General features: G+C 44.5%; 1 protein-coding gene across 1 annotated transcript in view; it reads right to left on the bottom strand.

Moving 5' to 3' along the window:
* Positions 1-24,751, bottom strand: part of NEGR1 (neuronal growth regulator 1) — a 293,574-nt gene that overhangs the window by 119,777 nt on the left and 149,046 nt on the right. Inside the window, exon 2 of the mRNA XM_062581060.1 lies at positions 18,817-19,049. Within this exon, the coding sequence (XP_062437044.1) occupies positions 18,817-19,049 (233 nt within the window). The remainder of the gene's footprint in view (positions 1-18,816; positions 19,050-24,751) is intronic.

Raw genomic sequence — 24,751 nt, 5'->3', positions numbered from 1 at the left:
TCACATTTTATCTCACTTGAAACCTACTTGAACATTACATTTTAGATTTGAAAACTCGTTCTGTAAACCTAAATGAATAATGGAATTTCTCTATAAGTGGCTGAACTCCAAAGCTGGAATAAAAGCAGTTTGAATACAACTGAAAAAATAAAGTTTTCTTTTTCGAGGAGTGAAATAAAATTTCTCTGGGGAAACGTGAATGCTTCATTCAATCCAACCCCAGACCCCCTATTTCTTTTTCAGGTTCTAGAACTCTTTTTAGCCCCCAAAATGCTGTTTTAAAACAGTCAAAAAGTTGAAGGCATGAGACAGTGGTTTGTTTCCAAAGAGTTTAGACCTTGGGGGGAACCGCAACGGCTCACCGAGCCCCGGCTGTGCGCCCCCGCGGACCGCATCGGGGTCTGCCTCCCCAGCACGCCCTCCCGGGGCCGCCGTACGTAGCGGGATAAGGAAACGAGGAGCACAGTCCCGGGCGGGCGACGTCCTGGCGCGCTGAGGGTCGCTTGCCGGGGAGGGGGCCTCCGCGCGGCGCGGCGCGGCGCGGCGCGGCACGGCGGGGAGCTGGCTCGCCTCGGCGCGGCGCCGCGGCCCCGCCGAGAGCCGCCTGCCTTGCACGGCTCCCACCGCTGGCCTCGTGCTTGCTGATCTGGGCTAACAGGTCAGCACACGTGCATCTTTTTAACCACGATGATTAAAATATTCCCTACAGTGCATCAAATTCAGACGTTTAATCTTTTAAAATCATTGAACCCCCAGGGCTGGTTGGGGCAGGGGAGTGTGTTAGCTAGCGACCCTTCCTTCTGTTACTCCCACGGAGTGGTTTTCTTCAACACTAACAACGTTATTTTGGTCGTCCTTGGTAATAGTACCACTGCTATTGCTCACAAACAAACAACAAACCTGGGAACCTGGAAAAATTAAATTGCGCAGCTTGCTTCTGAAGAGAAATTAGATTCAGGGGCAAGATTAGATATTGGGGCAAACTATTCTTACCTTTCTTCCTTCACTTTCCTCTGAAAGCGCCACCGGAGTTGGGCACTGGGTAAGAGAGGTCTCACCTACATGCACACACCCGCATCCCGGTGAATTTGAAAAGCGACGACGCAACGCGCTGCTGGTCTGCGGTAAAAGCACCGCAAGCTGGAAGGGGAAGGACCCGCTGGGGCACCCGCCGCACCCGCTCGGCGCCTTGCGCCCGGGCGGCCCCGGGGCGTCCCGCGCGGCAGCCCCCGCCCTCCGCGCCGCTCCTGCAGCCCCGCCGGCCTCGCCCTGCGCGGGGCCGGGCCCCTTCCCCGCCGGCGCGCCGCCGCTGCGTACCGGCCGCCTGCACCGATTAAACCTGTAGCTCTGACGACAGTGTCTGCCCCGGTTATGCTCTTCGCCTGCCCGGGCCCGCAGTCCGGGCACCGAAGCAGGCTGCCGGGAGGGCACCGCGGGGTCTCGCGCTCGGCGCTGCCTCGCGGGCACGGCAGCCCGTCCGGCCCCGCCGGGCGCCGCGGGCGGCAGGGCCGGGCGGCATGGGGGCGACCAGCGGTATGACCCACCGCCGCGACCCGCCGCCGCGACCCGCCGCCGCGACCCACCGCCGTGACCCACCGCCGTGACTCACCGCCATGACCCGCCGCCGCAACCCAGCGCCGCGACCCAGCGCCGCGACCCGCCGCCGCGACCCGCCGCCACGAGCCACCGCCCTGACCCGCCGCCACGACCCGCCGCCACGAGCCACCGCCGCAACCCGCCGCCACGAGCCACTGCCGCAACCCGCGGCCGCAACCCGCGGCCGGGACCCGCGGCCGGGACCCGCCGCCGCGACCCAGTGCCACGACCCAGCGCCGCGACCCGCGGCCGGGACCCGCCGCCGCGACCCGCGGTGCCCGGCCCGGCCTGCCGCGCGCGGCGTCTGCAGGGCGCCGGAGAGTTTCCGCGGGAGGGGGCCACGTGGAAAGGGAAAAGGAAAGAGCCGCTGCCACAGGGGAACGACAAGAGCGGTGAGCCGGGGGAGACCCCGCGCGGAGCGCCGTGGCCTCGCTCTGCCCCCGGAGCGACCCCCCAGCAGCACGGCCGGCCCCCGCGCCGACACTGCTGGCAAGAACTGCGTCCGAGCTCCAGGAATCCGCGGCACCACTCGGGACAAGCGGTGCGCAGGCTTCTCCTAGCAGCTGTTATCCCATCCACAGGTTTTGGAATATTTACAGGCTAAGCGTTTTAATGTACTAAGTACGTTCAACGCATTATCAAAACAAATCAATACATCTGCTCTAAAATATTTCAGACAGAAGTATTTGTTCATAAATTCTCCTTTACTGTATAATGGAATTGTTGTGTTAATTATCGGTATTTTCGCCAAGGATCTAATTTATCTAACAAAGCAATCCTGCCACTACAAGTGAATTTTCTGGTCTTCTCTTACTGATGTTAGAAGGTCAAATAAAATTATATTTAAAATGCAAAGTGTGGATCATTAAAATTTCAGTCTATGTTAAATAAGTACATTTCTGAATATTAATAACAACAAAATGACTGATCTGTTGAGGACAATATAATAACTACCTTACATTTCCATGTTTCAGCTCTTGGTATTATAAAAGCTTACAAGAATGCAAAAATTTAACTATTAATTTTGTCCCACTGTAATACATGTAGCAGGGTTGGCCTTGAGGTAGGTTTGAAAATCACAGGCTTATGAATGTGCCTGCATTTTCCAGCTCCCTAAGTGCCTTTTTATCCATTCAAATCTGGGTGCTTGAATTCAAATTCACATCTCTCTCATGAGTTTTTTTTCCCCTTTAAACAAATATACTAACCTGAAGGGCTAAATAGTCAAAATGTTGCATGGAAAAATAATACCGAAAACATAGCAAATGAACAGATGTGAATCTCCCTAAGCACAGTTTTCAAAATTTGGCCATGGCGATAGACTATTCTATTTGCAAGCATTCCTAAGCTTTTACCTGAACAGCTGGGATAAAAAATCTGTGAGAAACAGGTATAATAAAGAGTTAAGGGTTGTATTATATATGTATTAAGAAATAATGCTATATACTTTTCATTTTGCTATAGTTTTCTTGTATGGTGTCAAAATATTGCATCCTTTACCATTTATTATCCTTATTACTGCACCATAAATTAAAATATATAATAAATACAGCATCAGTAGTTTATCTCATGCAGTTTTCATTATGTGGCTCCTTTAAGAAAATTCTTCATAACAAGCTTTGTTCCTAAAAACGACCAGGTTCATGTTACACAACTTGTTCCTGTAAAGAGAACAACATAGCTCGTAGCCACACCAGATAAAGGCAGGTAAAATCCTTAGGTGTACTCAGATCTCAGCATTACCTAATGAAAGCATAAATGTGAGGGCAAAACCTCTAAAAATTAAAAATCCTACTAAAGTCTCCAGTGATGAAAAAGTGAACCATTGCTTTAAGGAAAAAAAAAAAACTATTTAAATTTCCCCTTTGTAACTGAGTGTTTTGCTGGATCTTTCACATGTTAGTGAACAGAGCAGAAGAAAAATAACACATATACTTATGCAAATCTGGATGAAACCATGGTTTTACCTTTCTACCTTCTCCCATTTGTTCCTGGTTGGCAATTCCTTCCCCCTCCCCATGGAGACTTCCACTTGTCACTGTGACTCCTCACCAGCTGTAGCGTGGAAGTACCAAAGGGTATCTGGCTGCAGTTCTGAAGTGGAGTTATTAACAAGTGGGGATTATTTTAATAATTTTCATTCACCACTGCGGTTATGGAAAATGCACATCCATAGCTGGATGACTAGATCGTAAACAAAAGAAAAACTCACCAAAATGCACTGCTGTGTTGGCCACTCAATTCTGCTCGTCTCTGAACAAATTGTAAGACACTCAAGAAAAGTTGCAAACTGAAGCATTTGAAAAATCAGTGCAAGAATGGCATTTTTCATGCCTGTTTGCTCCGAAGGGTGCTCTGATTTTAATTGCCTCAAAGAGGCCTTCGATTTACTATTTGCTACAAACAGTATTCTAATTTAGTCTATCCTGTGAGTCTGCAGCTGCGTTCAAGTATCGTAATATGTCTGGTGCTTGCTGAACTGTTCTTCTGAAATTAATTCACTCAGTTCGTTATGTGAAATGGTTTATGTCTACGCAGACCAAATTAATACTGCATACTAGATGACGACTTAGCCATACTATTCTTTGGTGCAACTGCAGGAACCGTAAAACTGCATTTTCATGGCAGGAAATAGGAAATCATTCTCTTAGTTAATATGCTATAAAAACTTGAATCACCACTGTAACGATCTAGTATAAAACAGGAGAATAACTTGGATTCGTCTCCAGCGCAGACGCCGCGTTTCCCCAGCCCTGAGAAGCGCAGCCAGCCCAAGAGCCGCGGCAGGGCGCCCGCCGCGGCCCCGGGGCTCTGCCCCGCTTCCGCCCGGCTCCCCACCCTCACACGCCGCCCGCGCCCGCCGCGCCGGCCTCTTAAGGCTTGCACTTCTCTCCTAGAAGATTCCGTTACCGGCAGCCGCACCTTCTCTCCGCAGGTCGGAAGGCTGAAGCGCAGCTTTATTCAGAAATCAAGAGTCAGTTCGATCTAATTTAGTGGTATGAGGAAACCTCTGACAAACCTGCTTACTGAACACCAGCGACGTCAGGGGCTCTGCACCCACAGTCTGAAAACTGCCTTGGGAAGCAGAGTGTCCACAGCTCTTGGCATGGAGGGGGAGCTGCAATCCATGGACACTTTATGTGATATTCTAATTTACACAGTAAGCGTTATAGTTGCATCAGTCACAATTGTTAAGCACAATTTAAAATAAGGACTAATTTCTTTCGTTCCGAATGAAAACATCTGTGTAACCTCCTCCAAATTTTGGCAAATGTATTTACAAACATATTTCTTAATTAATTTCTGGGACCAAATGAATTAATACTTCATTTAGGAAAATTATCTTTGCCTTTAATTGTTTTCTTTGCGTTGAAGAATCTTAATAGTGTAATGAAACAGACTTGAAACTTTTCATAAAGAAATCTTATGCACAAATTATGTACTTACTTAATTAGGTTGTAATTAAACCAAACTATTAGTTACTCTGACAGCTGTTGCTACGATTGCTGTGTGAGGTCAACAGCTTGCATACCTTAACTGCGATTGAACGCTCGGTGTCTTTGACACAGTCTGCAGCTCCAAAGTACTTCAAGTTCCTGCATTTCACTCTTTCATCTGGTTTTCCTAATGGGATCTTTCTATCTCTTCCCGATTATGGATTTATATTAATGGACTGGTCACTGGAGGCAGAATTTTTTGCTTATGTATAACTTATTCAGCTTTATTAAATAATCAGTATACTAAAGGTCATGCGTCCATTTGTGCTAAGGCGGAGTTACCTGCGAGGGACATAAATCACAGCCCCTTACACTCCTCTAGGTAATAATCTCCTGAGGATGTCATTAATTTAAAAGGAGAACAGAAACAGAAGCATGCAACACAGATTTAAATATTATGCATCATATAAGGCAATAAAAGCCAAAACAAATTTCCTATGCTATAAGCTTCGCTAGCTTAGGACTGGAAGTGTAGCATGCAGCACGCGGCTCGTTTTATTGAAAGCATTCGGCTTAAGCCCTCCGCAGTTCCCTGCCCGTGCACCGCGCAGAACAGCAGCTCTGCTTCTGCTGGTGCTTGGCCTAGTTTCGCTTCTACGGCTGATGCTTCTTCAAAGAAAAAAACAAGTGTGGGAAGACACTGACAAAAGGAAATGAATACCATGGAGATGCATTATGTGCCCTGCATTAATACCGCTATAAGCTTAAATATACTTCATTATTTTATTTCCTTAGCCATTCCTTCCTGGTAAAAAATATGGGGAAGGTTCCTTACACTTTTTTATCCTCGCTTAATTTTTACTTCATTTGCTTTTGTGTTTAGCTTTTCAGTCACCACTTATTTATGCCTCATCCTGGCATATCTTCAGTAGGAAAGAAGGTCATACCATAAATGAAACTGCAGTATAGATAGACACCAGGAATATTTCTGTTCTGTCTTACTCATGCACTTATAATGCTATTTATTTACACAATCATAGGTGTGTTAGAAATGTCATTCAATAGCCTCCTACATTATAAAAAAATCTTTGCCAATAATTGCCATCAAACATTTATAAGAACTTAGATGTGGAGAAGAATTGCTTTTTTCTCTGTCAAAAGATGAAGTCTTGTAATTTATTATGGTTTTTATATGCTAATATATATACTATGCATTATGTTATATCATATAATATATAGAATATGTTTATATGTTTGTTTTGCATAATTTGTCTTCTATTTATTGTTTTTAAAATTAGTTATTTTTATTATATTTAAATAATTATAATTGCCTGTACTGATACATAGAACAATGTTCATACTTAGAATCATTTAACCTGCAATACAGCTAAGTGATTTAAAAGGGAGTTTGGGCTTTCATTATTATAGCAAATTAAAGTGTAATTCTGAAAGTCTTTGCTTTGGAAAAAAACCAGTTATGTTACACAAAGAAAATGTACAGAATTAGTTCTATTCTGATGTTTCTGTGACGCTCTTCTCTCTAGTTTTAGGAAGTTCAGGCAAGGAATGTCTCCCCTTTTCCCTGAGAGATTACTCTAATGTCTAAAAGAATAGTCCTAGAAAGTATTTTTAATTTCCTGAGATGCTAATGCATGCTTGTGGTCATGTCTTCAAAGCATTGCTCCTTTTCCGCAGTAAATAACTGCAGAAAATCAATATTCACAGATGAGCAACTGGCTTTGGTGGCACTAGCTTGCCCAAGTCAAGTTTCTTTTTGAGGTTTGTCAAGTAGCTTACACTGCATTTGCGAGTGTGGTGTCTCAGACTCATGAACAATCTTGTTATGCAATTACTCTTTAAAATAGAAATTCAGCGGCAATAAATATTTCAGTTTCTCAGCTCTTTGCACTCCTCCACATAAGCTCACCTTTCTCATGCCAGAGCCACAGTCGTTACTATAAGCTGAGGAAATCTTTAATTCCGGAATTTTATACTGATCTGTATCAACCCTTGCAAGTAGGAAGTGAATTACCTTCCTGTACTCAGTAAGAGCATCCAACGCCAAATCAAAGTGAAGATAAATTACAGCCGAGTAAAAAGCAGGACCCCGGGCCTGCTTCCAGGCCCTGCACGGCAGCAGCGCAAAGCGGGCGAGCTTTTGGGCGCGCTGCAAAACGCGTGCGCCTGAGCGGCGCGGGCTGCCGTGACGGGTGTTGGCAACGGCGCGGCGATGGGTGCCTGGCTAGTCGGCTCTCTGCATTCCCGCAGAGTTATTTCAGTGCTACCGAGATGTCACGTAACTGTATATATGGTAAAAATAATAATCTTTGGCACACGTGTGCCTTGAACAGGATCTTTATTATTTTAAATTTAAATAAATAATTGATTCGAAAAGTACGTGTGAACATAGTTTGATATCCTGAGCCAAATTATTATCATTTTGCTGCTGCCGATAGAGCGAATAAAAGGAAAAAAAGTTACAGAGTAACTGAGAAGGGCTTGAACTACGCAGCTAAGTACCGGATTTGGCTTGCAGCCCCTACCCTTTAGCCTCCCCAACGCTTTCCGTGACGAAGCAGAAGGTGGAAGCGCTGAGCAGAGAGGCGGGCGTCGAGCAAGGGCGCTGCGGCGAGGCCGCGCCGGCATCGCGCAGCTGCCCCATCCCACGCGCGTCCCACGCACGTCCCACGCACGTCCCACGCGCCCCATGGGCGACAGCGCAATCCGAGCGGTGCCAGCTACAAAGCTGCGTGGACGAACTCATAAAAATCTCACTGCCCACAGCCTGACCCCCAGAATACTTTTAGAATGTTTTCTCTTCAATTTTAAAGAAACAGAAAATTTTCAAAAATGTTCAGAATTCATCTTTAATGCACATAGAAGAAAATCAGTATTTTTAGCATCTCCTTAGAGACACTTTGTTTTGAATATTTGGATTAAAACTCTTTTTGCAAGATAAAAATAGCATATCCTGATCTACCCTGCTTAAGGTGGGATAATTTTTATCTCTTTTTTTCAAATCTAGTCAGTAAGAAAGATGCCAGTCTGTGTAGGAGTGGCAGAGGTTGGTCTCAAAAAAACTCCAGCACTATTTAACTTCCTGTCTTTGGTAACACTACTCCAAGCAAAAATTAAACATCTCCCCCAGGACACCTTTTTATTACTTCTGACAATTGCCATTCTAAAGCTCCTGAAGCAGAAATAACCGGAAATCAAATGAGGAAAATCGAATAAGTCACAGTGATCACAGTGATAGGCAGCAGAAAGCTCAATAAAATGTGACACCACTTATTCAAGGCACACACCACCAGAAACACTTGCAGTGTTTGAACGGCGGTAACAATTAACAACATAAGCGCCAGCTCAGTTTCTCCAGGGCAGCCCAACTGCCTTTAATTAAGTTAATGAAATCATCAGCACTGCAAAGAGGCACGTGAGACAAGAAAAAGTAGTGCCTGTAGTACCTGCTAGACACGTAGTTGTAAGCAGCCAAATCCTTAGGAGTTCCATGCCATATTTAGTGTCCTTAAACAATATTCCTGCACTTCTCTGCAGTTACAAAGTAAGGCTTGTAGGATCCTGTTCAAAAGAAACTACATTTGAAAAAGCAACTGCAATTAAAATATCTGTATTGCCACAATTTATTTTCACATGATAAATAAATTTTTGAGGAATTACAACTGAGGAAACACTATTCCAATTTTTCAGTCCTCCAAGCCAATCTTGTAATGAGCGCGGACTCCTTTTTGCCTGGAACGGTTAGGAGTTTTGCAGTTGAGTTCAGCGGGAGCTGCAGATTCAGTAATACGGAGCCTTTAGAGAGCGCAGGCTCGGCCGCGGTGGCAGCTGCTCGCGCCGCGTGACCCCGCACGGCAGCGTCTGCAGCAGGGCCTGCCCCGCGGCGCTCGCCCGCCCCAGGACCCGGCCGAGAGCCCGGCTCCGCGGCGCAGCGCTCGCGCCGGGCTGGCGCGCCGGCGGAGCTCTGCAACGCTCGACGGTGCTGCCCGCAGTCCGGATTAAGGGGTACTAAGCATGAAATTATCTTCGCATTTTTAAGTCAAACACTTCCAATTGTAAATTCCTTAACAAAAAGCCTTTTCTTTTGCTTCATTTAGATGTGGAAGATTAGGGAGATAATCCTCACTTTAATTAACGAGAAATAAAAATAAAAAATAGAAGCTGTCCTGATGGTTTTTAATTACTTCATCCACTTTAGATCATTCTTATGCACAGCAGCACATTTAACAGATACTTGCTGTAGCACAGCTGGGATCCAGGAGCCTCACGCGAGTGTCACTGTCCGTGGTCTACATAACCACGCGACGGGGGCCCGTCCAGCCCGGCGAGTCTGAGCTCAGACCGTCCTGACACCTCCCGGGTCCAACCAGCGCCCACGCGCCTCTCTGATAAATGCTCCTTCTGAACTAGCTTTCTCTCCAAAACCCTTTTTAAAATCTTTCTTTCAAAGAGTTTCATCACGCTTTGGCACTGGAGTCTATACGGCCTTTCCGTCCTGTTGCTTTTGTTTTATTCGAGGCAGACCCGCGCTTGCAGGGTGGGAGCTCATCACGCCAGCGCTTCCGAGCGGACGGGAGACCTGGGCCCTGCGAGAGAGACCAGGCTACCTAGAGGAGGCGATGAAAAACCTCCTTGGACTTCGTGAGTTGTTGCTCACCTCCTCAAACCAGTCTTTTCATCAACACCCTTATCAATAGAAATAGCAGGGACTATTTTGTTGTTAGAGCTCCAGTACTCGCAGCGGAGACGCAGCTCTGCTCCAAGGGGCTCCTCCTGCTTCGCGGGACTGTCTGCGACCCATTTAGGTATTACTTTTCTAACTATTAACTAGCTTAAAATGCAGAATGTAATCATGTATGTTTTTGCCCTTTGCATTACATTCTAAGCTCATTAACCCAAGTTACACTTTTTTGCCTACCCCCTTGGTTTTTCCTCCTCACTTCTGCTTCTGGTGTTGTTGCATAAAGTGAAAAGCTACAGAAAAAATGTTTGGACAGTGCTGAAAACACGTTCTGCAAGGCTCTCACAGGTCACAAAACAACTCATTCAACTTAATTCAAATGCAATAGAACTAATAGACTTTGGACCAGAGAGCAAATGATTATTTTGTGTTAATTACTTTTTCTCTGCAGATTTCAGAGGAGGGCAATTTCAGGTTTATAATGGAAACTCAATTGCAGCAGTGATGGTAAAGTGTCTCCACCACTCCAGAACTGTTAGTTTCCAACTAGTGTAACCCTGTTCTATTTCAGAGAAAATATTCCTGGGAAGACAGTTTCGTGATTTAAAAATCTTTTAAAGAAGGGGAAAAGCTATACATACATTTACCAGAAAGAGATACCCCTGCAGCTCAATTTAACGGCAAGAAATGTAAGAATGCAGAAAGAATTTAATGAATCAATAGAAGAATACAAGCACTAGAAAAAAACATTTCAACTGTAATGACAACTCCTCTATATATAGCTCATGGTAACAGCTACTGTAAGCAAGTTTTTTACCGAAGCTGATGGCTCAGCCTGTTGTAAGGGTTTCCATCGTTGAGTAAATCTCACCAAGCTACCTCGATCTATGGAACAATTTTGCAAAGTCTTTCTCTGACTGTGCTGAGCAGGGACAAGATGATAACAGTGGCTGGCACTAGCAAGTTAATTTTATAACTAAAACTGACATCCTACTTGAATGCTAGCAATTTAAAAGAGTAATGGATTGTCAGTTTTAGCTAGAAAGTGGTTGCTGTATGATTTTAGAAGTCTTTTGCATATTTATTTTGTCCCACTTTAAATAAATTTGGGTAAGATTGATCTTGTTAGCTCCAAATGCAAGTCCCTCTTGGCCAGACTGAGGAAATAAATTAGACTTTGCAAACATTGCAAAGACTAAATCAATACATTAATATTTAGGGGACATTAAGGCAGCTTATGAAACAGAAAAAAGGCCTTGAGTATTACTTTGGAAATATTATACAGGCTTAAAACAAAAACATTGATTGCAGTTATGGATTAAATCTATAAATTGTATTTACATAGCTAATTAAATTATTTACATGAACACTGTATCATATACAGCTTACATATAGAAATGAAACGATACTGAGAAGGCAGAAGAGGAATAAATTCAGTGTCTCATATAGGATATATTTCTGGAGTAGTCCCTAAAGAGAATACGATTCAACCCAGTGTGGAGTATATTAAAATCAAAATTAAGATATCAAGTAACTAATGTAAGAAAGCTTTTGTGTCACAAATTCCCTAATGTTAGCATTTTGGTAGTTAAAGAAGTAACTGATAAAATCAATAACAACATATTTATATTTTAAACTTCAGACACTGCTTGCTTATACATTTAGGAAATGCTAAAGAGATGGTGTCTTAAATTTTCCAAGTTTTTATCTGCCCCTTCACCTCACCTTTCATAGAGGAAGCTTATTACACAAATCATTTGAGTCTTCTTTTTGAATTAAACTAAGCATGAAGCATCCTCCTTACATTTCAAGAATTAGCTCAGGAATGCTCTTTAAGAAGAACGAGCAAACAACATGGTGAAACAACAGACTGGCTTCAGTGTCCTAAGTTTAGGCACCACGCTGCGACATGGGAAAGTCAGGAGCCTGCAGTGCCGATGAAGAAAGACAGGCACTTCTGCAAACGCCGTCAGCCGGTGTTGCCTACGACCTGAAGTAAAATCAGGACATGGCGAACTGCTCGGGCACCAAACTGTCACTGCAGAGTAACGCCAGAGATGCGCTTCACGGAACGCTTGCTGCTTCTACTTTCTGTAGCTAATGCCTAAAAACGTCCAACATATCAAGTCATATGCACGATCCTACAGCAGGCTGAACCTACCATACGTCACAGAGAGAGACCTGGGAGAATATTGCCTATGACATTGACCCTGTAATGGCAGATAAATGTTTTTATGAAATACGCTGAAACTGTGAACCACTGCTACACCACAGAGGAAGACAGAGGAAAATAAAGGAAATAAAGGTCCTTGTCTTGAGGGAGAATTGCTTTTCCACCCTAAACTGGTATTGTTTTAACACTAAGAATGTGAACAAAATACGTGAATCAGAAGGTCTGAGCATCCTTCAGTACTAGCAGGGAGCCAACGAGTCCCAACAGCCCATGTGGGCCTGACAGCAACTGCAGCATTAGTGCTCTACCCCTCGACACTAAGGTAAGAGAGAGAGCGAAGAAAATCGTTCCTGAATGTAGCAGGGAGCCGGCAAATGCCCTGGAGCACAGAAGTACGCGGTGAGAGGATGAGGAACACAGCCTCTACGGGATGGGAAGGCAGAAGTGCACGGGGAGCGCTTAGACGAGGAAGGCAGCTGGAGCCTGCGGTGGAGGCAGCGGCGGCAGCCAAAGCGGGGAGCCGAGGGCCGGGGCTGCTCGCGGCAGTGAGGCCTGTTTACCGAAAGGTCCGTGCTAACAGCTGAGTTAAGCTCGAGCTGTGCATCCACCATCCAGACTGAAATACAGCTTTGAAAAAAAATACCTCCAGATTCAGACTGGGCCACCAGGTCCCGGTGCATATCATCGTGAAGGTTGAGAGCGCTGCCAGGCACCTCTGGCATTCAGACGCAAACGCAGTTTTCAGATCTTCAGGCCCCTCTAGGAACACCACCATGGCCACCACGGACCACCAGACTGTATGCCTGGCTTCACAGCCCCCCTTTCCGCCCCAGCCGCTCCTCCTGAGCACCCGGCCCAGAACGCTGCCGTCATCACTAACCCTCTCTCTAATTTCTCAATAAAAATCACTCAGACCAGGTTAGCTTTGTCTAATTTTGTACAAGTATTATCCTTTAACTTGCATGATTATTTTCCCTTCCCGAGATTCACAGCATTATTATTGTTGTTGTTATTATTAATAAAGAGTAACAAATTTCACTCTGAGCCTTCATTTTGCTAGATTAGGCGAAACAATCGCTTTCAGTTGTGTTCTTTGCTCCCCGATCATCTTGGTAAATCCTGGTCAGCCGACAGATTTCTGAACACTGTATTCTGGCCTCTACCTTTCAGGGGCTTCTTACATGCACCTAATGCAAGTATTGAGGGATCCTACCAGTCACAAGCAATAGTATGACTTACACTTTTCCAGTAGGGTGCAAGAGCCTCATTATTGTATCCTGACACCCATAAAACATGAGAACTGAAGACTTTGGGCTTCGACCTTTAACTGCCCTAAACCAAAATCAGTTCTCAAGGATACTGGTAAACATGTCTTAATATTTCTGCAAATTGCAAAGGAAACACAAGCTCAGAGGATGCAATTTAAACTTTGACAGAATAGATGTCAGATTAGAAATTTCAGAAAATGCAACCTTTCCCTAGAAAATTGTGAGTAATGTAGTATGGTAAGAGGTATTTCATCTTCTAACTTTACTATGGCAAACATCTGATATTTAAATCATCTGCAGTTCATGCCTTTGCAGATCAAGCATCTGGCTCTGATGCAGATTGAGTTGAACTCCTACCTTCTAAACTTTTAATTAATTACTTCATAATGCTCATGTCTTTTTAATAAGGTCACTGAAATATTATTAACTGGATTTTCTTCCTCCTCTGCATGTGGTTTTTCTTTCATTGATGTAAATGTGGGCTAAAGAGACATTACGCTTTTTTCTTTTTCATTATTTATCTCATTTAGTTTCCTCGGTACAAATAGATTTAATTACATAATAGTGCTGTAAACTTAACTTCTGGTGGTCTTGTTAAGGCATTGAGCAGGGATTTGGGAGATTTGACTTCAGCTCCAAGTTCTGCCAGTGATCTCCTGAATGCCCTTGGCCAATTCCCCCGCTCCAGACACGTGCACGTGGGGCAGCAATGGCGAGAGGCTGCTGCTTTCTTCCAACGGCCCTTACTGACTACAGTACTGGACAGTAACTCCGTGCGCAAGATCAGTGGTTTAATCTGTGAGTGCACAATAGTGCAATGTAGCCTAAATAGCATTTTGGGATGCTATTGTGAAGAGACCAAAAAAAAAAAAAAAAAAAAAAAAAAGAAGACGAGCAGGAGGGGGAGATCAGATTTTTAAGCCAAGGACAAACCAGGAACCATTTACAGACTCAGCCACAGCAGCTAGCTAGAAGGCTGATTTTGTGGCTTGGACCTCTTCACCTTTATCAGTTTTATTCATGCAAAATAGGCATCTTTAACCCATTAAAAAGTATTCATTCTCTGAAAAACTCTCTAAATAAGATTGGAAATTGTCAGCCCAAAAAGCACAGCAAGGAGTATTCAAAATGCCATCTACTAGCAAAAAGATCTCACAGATGCACACACAAAAGAAAAAAAAAGGACAGGTGGACTCGTACAGTTTTTAAAAGTGAGGGTTTCACAGCAAATAATTCAGAATTCAGAATTTTAACTTATTTAGGAGCTTATGAGCAGACATAGATCTTTATTCTTTTAATTTATGACGCACTGCCTACACCCCAGGCCCTTTACATTCTGCTGTTTTCAGCAAGGGAATGTGGTCCTTCCCTTGGAGGGAGCCTTTCTTTTTCAGCAGGATATGGCCAGTAGGGCAGGGGAATTTTGAAGGGCTAAGATTTTGCTTCTCAGATTTTCCTTTGCTTCTGTTATTTCATGTGCTGCTGCAGATCTGCTGCTGATAATTTATTCACAATGTAAATGGAAAACAAGCATTTTGTTTGAATGATTTTACTTTGGCTTATGATCTTCTTTTCCTTTCCTTTATTTCTGCCTAATAGTGGAAGTTATTTCTAATCCTTCAGTCTGAAGTCATGAACACTACTAAAAGAAAACATAAAACTGCTTCTATAAAATGTTGTTATATCGTCCCTATGAACCCTATTCAGCAAGATAGGATATATAAACTTACAGCACCAATTAGCTACTTGATGTCTTCTTTACAGTCTTGGTTGTTTTCCAACAGGTATATCTCCATTTCAAAGGACGCATAAATCTCACATCTTTACCTCCCAAGTCACAGCACATGGAGGTTCGTGAAGTGACTGGTTTATTAGCGGTGGAAGTATCAGCCAATTCGGTTAAAACTGTTTACCTGCTTAAATCAAAGCACAAGTTCACAGCCCAAACCCTGAGGCGCGCACAGCTGATGACTCCCGCGCTCTGCAGCGCGCTGCTCTGCAGCTCGGAGCGCGCTGGCGGCGACGGCACGGGGAGCGAGTGCCGAGGGCTCGGGGAGTCTCCGCTCCGCCCGCTCGGGCACAGCCCCTCTCTGCACGCCCTGAGCGCCGCAGCTTCCCTCCGTGCTACCTGCTAATTCAGCTGCCCGGGAAAAACACGGCGACAGCGACTTCTCAAATTTATCTTCAGAATGGTTCTCCTGCTCTAGCTGTGCTGTTCTCGCATTCTGGTTATGGTTCACAGTCTGGTCCCTATTTGCTATATAAAATAGAACTGAAATAACATTGAAGTAATTCGATATATATCCAACTGAAATAATAATTGAAAATGTCAGAACTTCTTCATTGCAGCTTCCCAGTCCAATAGTATATAAACGCTTCCATATTCCATGAACTAACTCCCCTACACAAACAACATGTATAGGGGTCTTCACACGATAGCTGCCTTTGAGAAAAGGTTATAGAAATGACAAAGTTATGGCTTTTTGGTTGAACTAATAAAATAATATTCTTTATGCAACAAATATACTTAGTTCTTACAAAACTACAGCCTGACATGCTTACAAATCAATAGGATCAAAAGGTGCAGCAGTTAAAAATAATTAGTCTGACAAACATTTCACACATTATTTGTAAGGGATCTGGGTGTGCCATATGGATTAATAGAGATTGCCATTTAAAGTCTACTGCTTTATATTCATTGCTTTATTACTCATTAAGAATGCAAAAGAAAATGTTAATGATGATTACACCAAAGACTAATAAATTAAAGCCTTAGGTTACACTTTGCATTTCTGAAGATATAAATGCAATTGCTTAATAATTATGCATATTTTTAACTATTGAGTCATTATTTCTCTATATTCTTGTAGTTAACTTAATTAATTATAAGCTTTTGTTTATATGTTTTATACATGAAATTAATTTCCAGCTTTGTGTTTTAGCCCCTCGTGTGATGGTATTAGCTCTTACAAAGATAATCAAAGCCAAGAATTGTTCACCCTGGAATAATACAATAAAGATACACAACATGTAAAACTTACACCCGTGTTCTGCAGTGCTTGTAACAGAACAGCATCTCATGGCAATAAATGGATGTCTTTTATTAATAGGATTGAGATCTTAGACAATATTTCTCTGAGAAAATTACTGTCTGGAAGAAATTAAAACTATCGATTTTTATGTTACAGCAAAAACAGCTTAATTTTTTGCCTTCACTGTTTATTATGGTTTTAATCAATGATTAATTTCTGTTTTTGAAGAACTGTTCTTTCTGTTTTTTTTTAAGCTAATTAATTCTTGCTTTTATAACAGTGATTACAATGGTGCAGACCAGAAACAACACTTGAGGTGCTCTAACGATATATTATATTCTTTTAAATATCAGTAAAATATTTAGTGAACTTCATATGTAAAGCTTCATGGGGGTAAGACAAATGCACGCTGGCAGGTAAGGTAAACGCTGTGGGAAGAGGAAGGGCCTGCTGAGTGGCTGCGGGACACCCTCCTGAGCTCTTCTTGCAGCTCACCTCCGGGAGCACCTTGAGAACAGGGGCAGCTTCCAGCAAGCCACCTGCTGCCCTACCCACCGACTCAGAAGGACGGGACCGTCAAGCATCTTCATGCTTTCCACTAGGCTGCCCTTGAAGAACTGTCTCTCCAGAACCTACACAGCAGCCCGTTTTTCTCCTTCGCAGCGCTCGTCAGCAGCCTCCTGCTGGAGAACGGGACTCGGCGCTGGCGTGCCAGGGCCGCCCTGTATCACCACCCGCAAACTCGGCCTGACAGACTGCGCTCTGCTCTCTGTCGCATGGCATCCATCCGTTGTCTTTTTCTGATACTTCTATTACATGACCATCAAAGCTTGTCTTGTCATTTTGTTCCACCATCTAGCACCACAGGGTCCTGATCTATGAGGGCTGCTCCATGGTGTGTTACAGTAACAGGATTAGTGTTAGGAGCAGAACCCTTTTCCCCTCCTTGTAGGCTTGTGCAAGTTGTGTCATTACTCTTTGTCCACCACAAAAATCTCCTTCCATCATGTTCATTTGGTAATGTCAAAAGTCAGCTTTAAAAAGCCCCGAAGTATGGGGTTTCATTAGATAAGTTAAAAGTCACCTTTGGTACCTACACATCATTATTCAGATTACATACAGTCTGGTTAAGGCCTGCAGGGCTTCAGTTTGCTGATACTAAAAGCAACACTCCGTTTCTGTCTGTTTCTGAACATGTCTTGGCATCATCAAGGAAATGAGGATGTTTCTGGCTGGCTGTATTTGGTACCCGTTCAAATTTGTATTTGTATTTGGTACCGTGTTCAAATGCAGAGGCTGTAAACCCTCTGTGAACTCAGTGCCTCAACATGCAACTTTAAATGACTCAGCTGAATACTATATGCATAATAACCAAATTTTGAGCCATGCAGCAGACCTGTGGCAAAGCTGGGGGCCGGACTTAAGGTCTCTTCCCACCTCAATTATTCTGTGCTTCTATACAGATAAAACTCCCCTGCTTTGCATCACAACACAGAGACAAGAGCACAACGACATTAGAAAGCCATTTCCATTCTACGTGGCAACAGCTGCGTTCAGACATTTACAGTTAAACTCTGCACTGTGACACAGACTTCATGCACCACAGCACTGCAAGTGTCTATTCCGAAATGGCCTATTAGGACTCTTTGCCCATTGCTATCCCAAAATAAGTGACTTCAGCTTGGAATTTGCTCCACCAGCTGCCTGTAATGACAAATTATCCCCTGGCTGGTGGCCAGAAACCACAACGAACCACAGCCCTGCCTAAGCCTCCCGCTGGGATGTGGGGCAGCCGGACAGGCACACGCGACACAGGTTTGCTGGAGAACGCGCCCGACTCCTCCTCTCCTTTTGCCATTTGGGGTGACACTGAATGGCTACTTGGTTCAAGAACATGATGACAGTGCCTGGCTATTACGTCGGGTGTTATGTCACCAGAAATACTGTTAAATGAAGTCCGAACATGAGGAGTTATTAGGCCAGACACTTCCTCAGCTGATAATTAGCTATAGCATATTACTAATGCAATACAACAAAATTTACCATTAAAGGACAGTCAGAGCTTGACTCAACTGCCGATACATCAGATGGAGCTGTGGTTATTGCATTCCTATTTCATTTCTAGTCTAAGATAGTCAGTAAGACAGGCAATAATGTTTGGTATGTATCATAGTCAACAGAGCGAATAAGGAAAAAAGACGATCCAAGAAAATGGGGTAGCATGTAATGGGAAGAAAGGATATCTTTATGACAGGTTGTTGGGCGATGGCAGTAGCTATAGGGACTTAAGCCTGATATTGGCAAGTTGGAGTATTAGTGGTCCACTTGCTCATTTGAATCAGCAAAGCATTCAGCAGGGGTTGTCAGTGCTGTAGAGATCAACAGACACCCCCTGGGCTAAATATCTAACAGCAGGGGCCTGGAGGCAATCCTAATTTTATACATGATCAATTAAGCGAGGTAAATTTAAATTAATTAAAAAAACGATTAGACTGAGAAAATGTATTCTAGAAAATATATACTAAAAAAGCAGACTTAGCTGACTTTTCCCATCTATAAACCTGGATTTTTTAGCACATTTCAAATAAAAATCAGTAATTTGAACACATACCTTGAACAGTTAAGTGGACCTGCATCGTTCTAGGAGTGTGTTGAGTTTGCACAGAACAAGTGTATGGACCATCATCTGTCACATCTACATCCTGTATCTGCAGGCTGTACTCTCTTCTGTTTGCTGTTGCAATTGAAACTCGAGGATCTACAGACCACTTGTCACTTCCAGCAAAAATAATGCTCGACCGATTCAGCCAGGCACCTTTTGAAGCTCCATCTTCCAAGTAACACCTGTGGGAAAAAATGAAGCACTATGTATGAAAATGTAAGGAGTTTTTAAATACCATTAACTTGCCATTGATTTATAGACTTCAGTCTAAGAGTCAATAGCAAGTTATTGGTAAAAATCAGCAATAGTCAATACAACTACAGCGTGCTAGACTTGAACCTCAAAACACAAGTCTCAAATTCAGAAAATACTTTTCAAGATTATTTTGGCTTATGATAAAATAAAACCCCTATCTTGCATGTCTGTAAGGTTCAACATTCAATAAATATTTTTGCTATGTTCTTCCTTTCAGATTTTCCTATTATAAAGTAGGTAGGAAGTCTCAGTTACTTCTGAACTGAACTCCGAGGCTTCGTGCAACAGCACACTGGAGTGCAGCCCTTCAGCTCCAGTGCAGCAGTGATCAGGAGCATGCATGCAAGCCCGTACGAAATTACTGTGCCTTTCCAGGGGCAGCATAAACTGCTGCTTGCTTAGTTAAGGACTTAAATGATTTCCACCAAAAAAATATAATGACATCCTAGAATCTAAAGAAAATTTCTCTTTTAAAAGGTTATCTAGATTTTTAATTGCTAATTTTACATTTTAAATATCTTATTTAAAGTAAATATACACTGAATTGGCTTGGATTTCCTAGATGACAACAGCAATGAAATACAAAGCTCTTTTAAATAATTCAAAAAACCTCAGTGGTACAGCAGTGAGTCAAACTACTGTGATTTGTTTTTAATGCCAAATGTTAGCTTTTGCACAACTATTGTTTATTAAAAAAGATTACCAAAAATAGTGTTCTCAAGGATATAACAGCTTAACTGAAGCTCTAGGAATAACATCCCCTACAATCAGATGCAGATATATCCCAGACAGATACCCTTCTTTCTAAATTTTATCTTGAAAATATCCCTCCAAAAATTTTAAAGACTTTCTTCTGAGTGAGTACAAACTACAGCTAGAGAATGAAAATACATACATCTAAAGAGTTTGACAGCATTTCTGCACAGTACCTTGGGGGTTTGAACATGGTACTTGAGATTGCTACGAAATTGCAAGCTGAATGCAACTCTGTAGGGTACTGCCAACTGTTTGAAACTAATCAGTTGAAAAATAAAAAGAACAAGGTATATTGCAAAATCTAATTTGTAGTCAGTGTCAGCATCTGCAGAATGAAAAACCAATATAAGCATTAAATGTCAGTGTTAATTGAAAATCTTTTCTGTAGATATTCAACCCAAAAAAAAAGTAAAATAGACATAAAACCTCTTCAGGTAATTAGGGCTCTGCAATATGCTGCTATTGTCAGTATTTTTTATTGTGGATTAGAAAACATTTTAAACTTCTCTTCCAAATAGCTTTTCGTCTTAAGTGAGCTGCTGGCTTTCACCGTGCACATTGAGAAACAGACTTTTAAGGACACTACTCAATGTCACCAGCAGGCTCTAAACCCAGCAGAGAACCAAGCACAATCACAAAAGCTTTGGAGGAAAAAGCGGTACGGAGCTGGTGCATCGTGTCCACGGCAGTTCTTCGCAAGCGGCGAGCGTGCGCGGAGCTGCGGCAGGCAGGGAAGGGGAAGCCCGCAGAGCGGGGAGCCCCGCGCCGAGGCAGCCCCCGCCGGGCGGTCTCGCCGCCTGCCCCGGCCGGGCGCCGCGGGGGCGAGCCAGCGCCCCGCGCGCAGGGGCCACCGAGCCGCTCGCCTGCTCGGGCGCCGGCTGAGGCTGCGCACTGGCCATTCCACTCCTGTGCCGCCCCGGGAGCGGCGTCGGTGGCGGTGTGTGGCCGGCGGCAGAGAGGCGATCGCTGAGCAGCCCTCAGCTCCCACGGGCGTTTGGGCTGTCCCTCAAGCCAGTGTTTGGACAACACCATCGCTGTTCTCCATGGTAGTGCCTGACAGTGGAAAGGAGGAGGGAAAGCTGGCTTGACTGGTGCTGCTCTCCTGTACTTCAGCCAGAAAGATGGTTTCTGTGAGCAGCAAAGGAGGGAGGAAAACATCATCGTGGGAAGCGCAGCAGTAAGGACAACCGGACATGGGGCTCAATGAAGGGTGAGAATACAAAGAATACACAGAGAAAATTCTTAAGTATCACTTTGCGATAGGCAAGGAAATATTTGTCCTAAGCAGAGGTGGACAGGAACGAGAGTTGAGTGAAGGCAGATGGCAGTAACGTGGAGCGTGCGCAAGACAGGCCTGGGAGAGCGCTGCCTGGAAGGCACCGTCAGCAAGCACAGCTCCCCCGAGCCGGAGCAGCGAGGGGGCAAAGACAGCGCGCACAGAAGGATCTTTGTTTACCAGGTGATTGAAAAGACTTTGAGGCGGCAGGAAGTGGGGTTAAGGTATCTAAGTATCAGTGACATGAGTACTGCTTTGCAGCTTTGCAGCAGGAGATGACACCGAGCAGGGGGGGAAGGACAAAGCGGCTAACGGGACGGGAGAAGCAACGGTGCCGGAGGCGAAACGGAGCCCCAAAACTGCAGCGCGGTACCTTGTCAGCGTTCAGAAGTAAGTCGCAGATTTACAAATCCACAGAGCTATAAATCCAGGAGTCTCTTTTTTAAACAAAGTGAAAGTGATACTGTCTGCCTGGAAAATAATAAACCTAGTTTTAAAGAGAGCATATTTAGGAAAACTGATATTTAAGAAAATGGGTAAACCGAACCAAGCAATTTTTAGCTTGTCCCTCACTGGGACCTCAACAGAATTTCTAGCTTTAAAACAAGTATAAGGTTGATGGAAGATAATACAAAGTGCAACAAGAGTCCTCCCAGAAAAACGGGATATTTTTATTTAGTAAGAGTTTTTTTAAATGAAAAAAAATATGACAGGTGTTATCTCTTTGATAAAACATTAAAATAATGCTAGTATGGAAATTGTTAGGTGGAGATAATGCTAATTTTGTAGATGAAGCATATGGTATTCCTTAAAGGGGAAAAGATGACATTCCCATCAGAAAGAAGAAACTGGATCCATCAGGCTGAAATACTTTGGAATGGATCATGAAAATAGCTATTTAATCATTTAATTAATGATCTCAACATGAAATCTGATGCGTTTTGATAGAAGCTGCTTACAACACAAGCTACAGAATCACTGTGTATATAGCACAGAATTGGGATGTCACAGAAACACTGCTTTAGGGCTGGCGAGCTCAGCGAGACCCTGTGCAGGAAGAGCTATCTGGGATCTGGACTCGCTTGGAGAAGGCAGGCATCGTTTTGAAGGTCTTCTGAAAACTATTTAATTGATTCTAATGAACAGATGACAGGGAAGGAAGCCGAAAAACCTCAAAAGCCCACTGGTATTTTTACAATACCTTTCTAGAGCAGCCGGGTACATCCGGTTATAAAGGAATGTTTTTGAAGGCAGCCTGCGGATTCCGTGACTGCTTAGAACTACACTTAAATCTTCCCCGTTTATCCACACACCCACAAGCACGAAAGGCCTTCCTCCCCCAGGGCAGCGAGACAGGCCTGGCTTCTGTCCCAGCACATAAAACAGCTCCACTTTCCAAATTCCCTCGTCTTTGTACAGCTTGTAAGAAGAAAAAGATTAGCCTTGCTTAAAAAAAAAAAAAAAAGAAAGAAAGTTGAGATTTAAGGGTATTAATTAAAGACGAAAGGGGAATTTTCCTGAGATTCAGCGCTCCGTCACGAGAAAGCGCCGCGGGCCAGGGAGGCGTGAGAGCGGCGCCTCGCGCCCCGGGCCGCCCGCGCAGGGCCGCCCGCGCAGGGCCGCCCGCGGGCAGCTCTCCGCGCAGCCAGGCTGCCGGCCGAGGAGGGCGCTCGGGGCCGGCGCGCGCAGCGCGGGGCCTGCTGCTGCGCCTGCGCTCACCTGCCGCCGCTCGCTGGAAACAGAACTAATCCTGAAAACAAACACATTTGGCTTCACTAATTCCTCATCATTGATAGAGACGAAAGTCTGCTAAAACCAAGTTTCATTTATACACCACTGATTAACAAAAAGAATCCTTCATACAATTGCAATATAAAATATGGAAACAGGAATAAAAATGTAATAGATTTCAGTTATTGAGGGACATTTTTAAGCTTGATGAAAAAATCATGAACAAGTATTTCTGAAAATGTGACCAGGAGAAACCATTCCAAGTTTTTGTCCATTACTTTGTCTGAACATGGTTGTATTTTGGAAGCTTGCAGCACTCAAAGTAAAAATATTATTTTGAGTAAGCTTCTTGGAAACAGGTTAAATATTTTGCCTGTAAAATAGACTTTATGGTGTCCTTGCACAGTTTCTTTCAACAGCTCAGTACTAACCTTCTCCACATTTGCTCAAAATCCACGGAGCTCCCAAGAATAGCAGGAGCGACTGACCGGGCGCTGACGCAGGGTTTCGCTGCACTGCCTTTCACGAGATGGCCTTTAAACGAAGGAGCAGCCAACACGTTGTGTTCTCCCAGAACACAAGCAAAGTGTGAAGGATAAAGTGTGTATTTACTCCATACAAGAAACAATCAAATGATTCATTTCAGGTGTTTTCTAATCTAACGAATTTAATCCCTTTCTGTTTACAAATGACTTCTCACTTTTGAAGATGCAGTTACTGTTTTTAAGTATTCTGCAGCCACCCGGAGCTGCACATTCACTTGAAGGGTGCGACTGGCCACTGAAGGCAACAGTTTTGCCTAGTGGAAATGACTTCTGAGGAGCAAGAATGACAGATAGGGATTTCTTCCTTTTCACATCAAAGACTGATGTCTATTTTCCCCAAACATTTCTAATTTTTTGACTGAATAGCGGTCTTTCCACAAGCATTTGTCTGACACAACAACCAGCTCTGCCTGCAGGAGTGTTTGCAACGAGTGACCCTAGGAAGAACGAAGTTCTGACCGGCGCCTGGGCCGCGGGCTTGCGCTGCCACGCTGCACCGGCGCTAGCGCAGAACTTCTTCACCTTCTCCCTTAAAATCAGTTTCTCACGTACTTCATCTCAACATGTACTCCTTCTTTTTATTTAAGACTAGCATTTTAACATCAGTCCCTAAGCCTCACACACAGGCGATAGCTCTCTGTTATGTTCATTGCACGGACAAAAAGACCTGTGGAAACAAAAAGGTTTTTTACATTTTCTTTTGCCTGAAACGCTGTTACGGTCGGAGTCTCTAAAGACGACGCACACCGGCGGGCCAGCGCGAAACGGAAGCGGAGGTTTTCAGCCATCCCGGGCCCGCGGTCGGGGAGCTGAGGGGAGCATTTCCGCCCGGCGGGCGGGCAGCCGGCGAGGGGAGGCCTCCCGCACGCCTGCCCCCGGCCTGCTCGGAGGCTCAGGCCAGGCGCCTCGTCGCCCTGCAGCTTCCGCGAGTGCTTCGGCAGGGAGCAGGCCGACCACGGGGGCAGGCCGCGCCGCGCCGTGCGGTGAAGCGCCATGCCGTGCCGTGCTGCCCCGCGCCGCGCCGCGCCGTGAAGCGCCATGCCGTGCCGTGCCGCGCCGCGCCGCGCCGTGCTGCGCTGTGCGCGGGGCTGCGGGGCTGCGTGCCGCCGCAGGGCCTGGCTCCCCACCCTGCGCTGCTCCGTCACTTCCCAGGAACTCAAACCTCAGTACGTTTATGTTCAGGGAAGTCTAACAAAACATTGCTTAGGAGAAATAACTTATTGAAAAGAAGATAACCAGTATAAAATGAAAATATTACGGGCCTTCCCTCTCTCTCCTCTCTTAATTTCTGGCTCATCATGGCAGCATTTTTTATAACATA

Source organism: Rhea pennata, chromosome 8 (assembly GCF_028389875.1).
Source record: "Rhea pennata isolate bPtePen1 chromosome 8, bPtePen1.pri, whole genome shotgun sequence".
In the NCBI taxonomy this organism is placed as follows: Eukaryota; Metazoa; Chordata; class Aves; order Rheiformes; family Rheidae; genus Rhea; species Rhea pennata.
The sequence above is the reverse complement of the archived record's forward strand: the minus strand, read 5'-3'. Positions and strand labels throughout refer to the sequence as shown.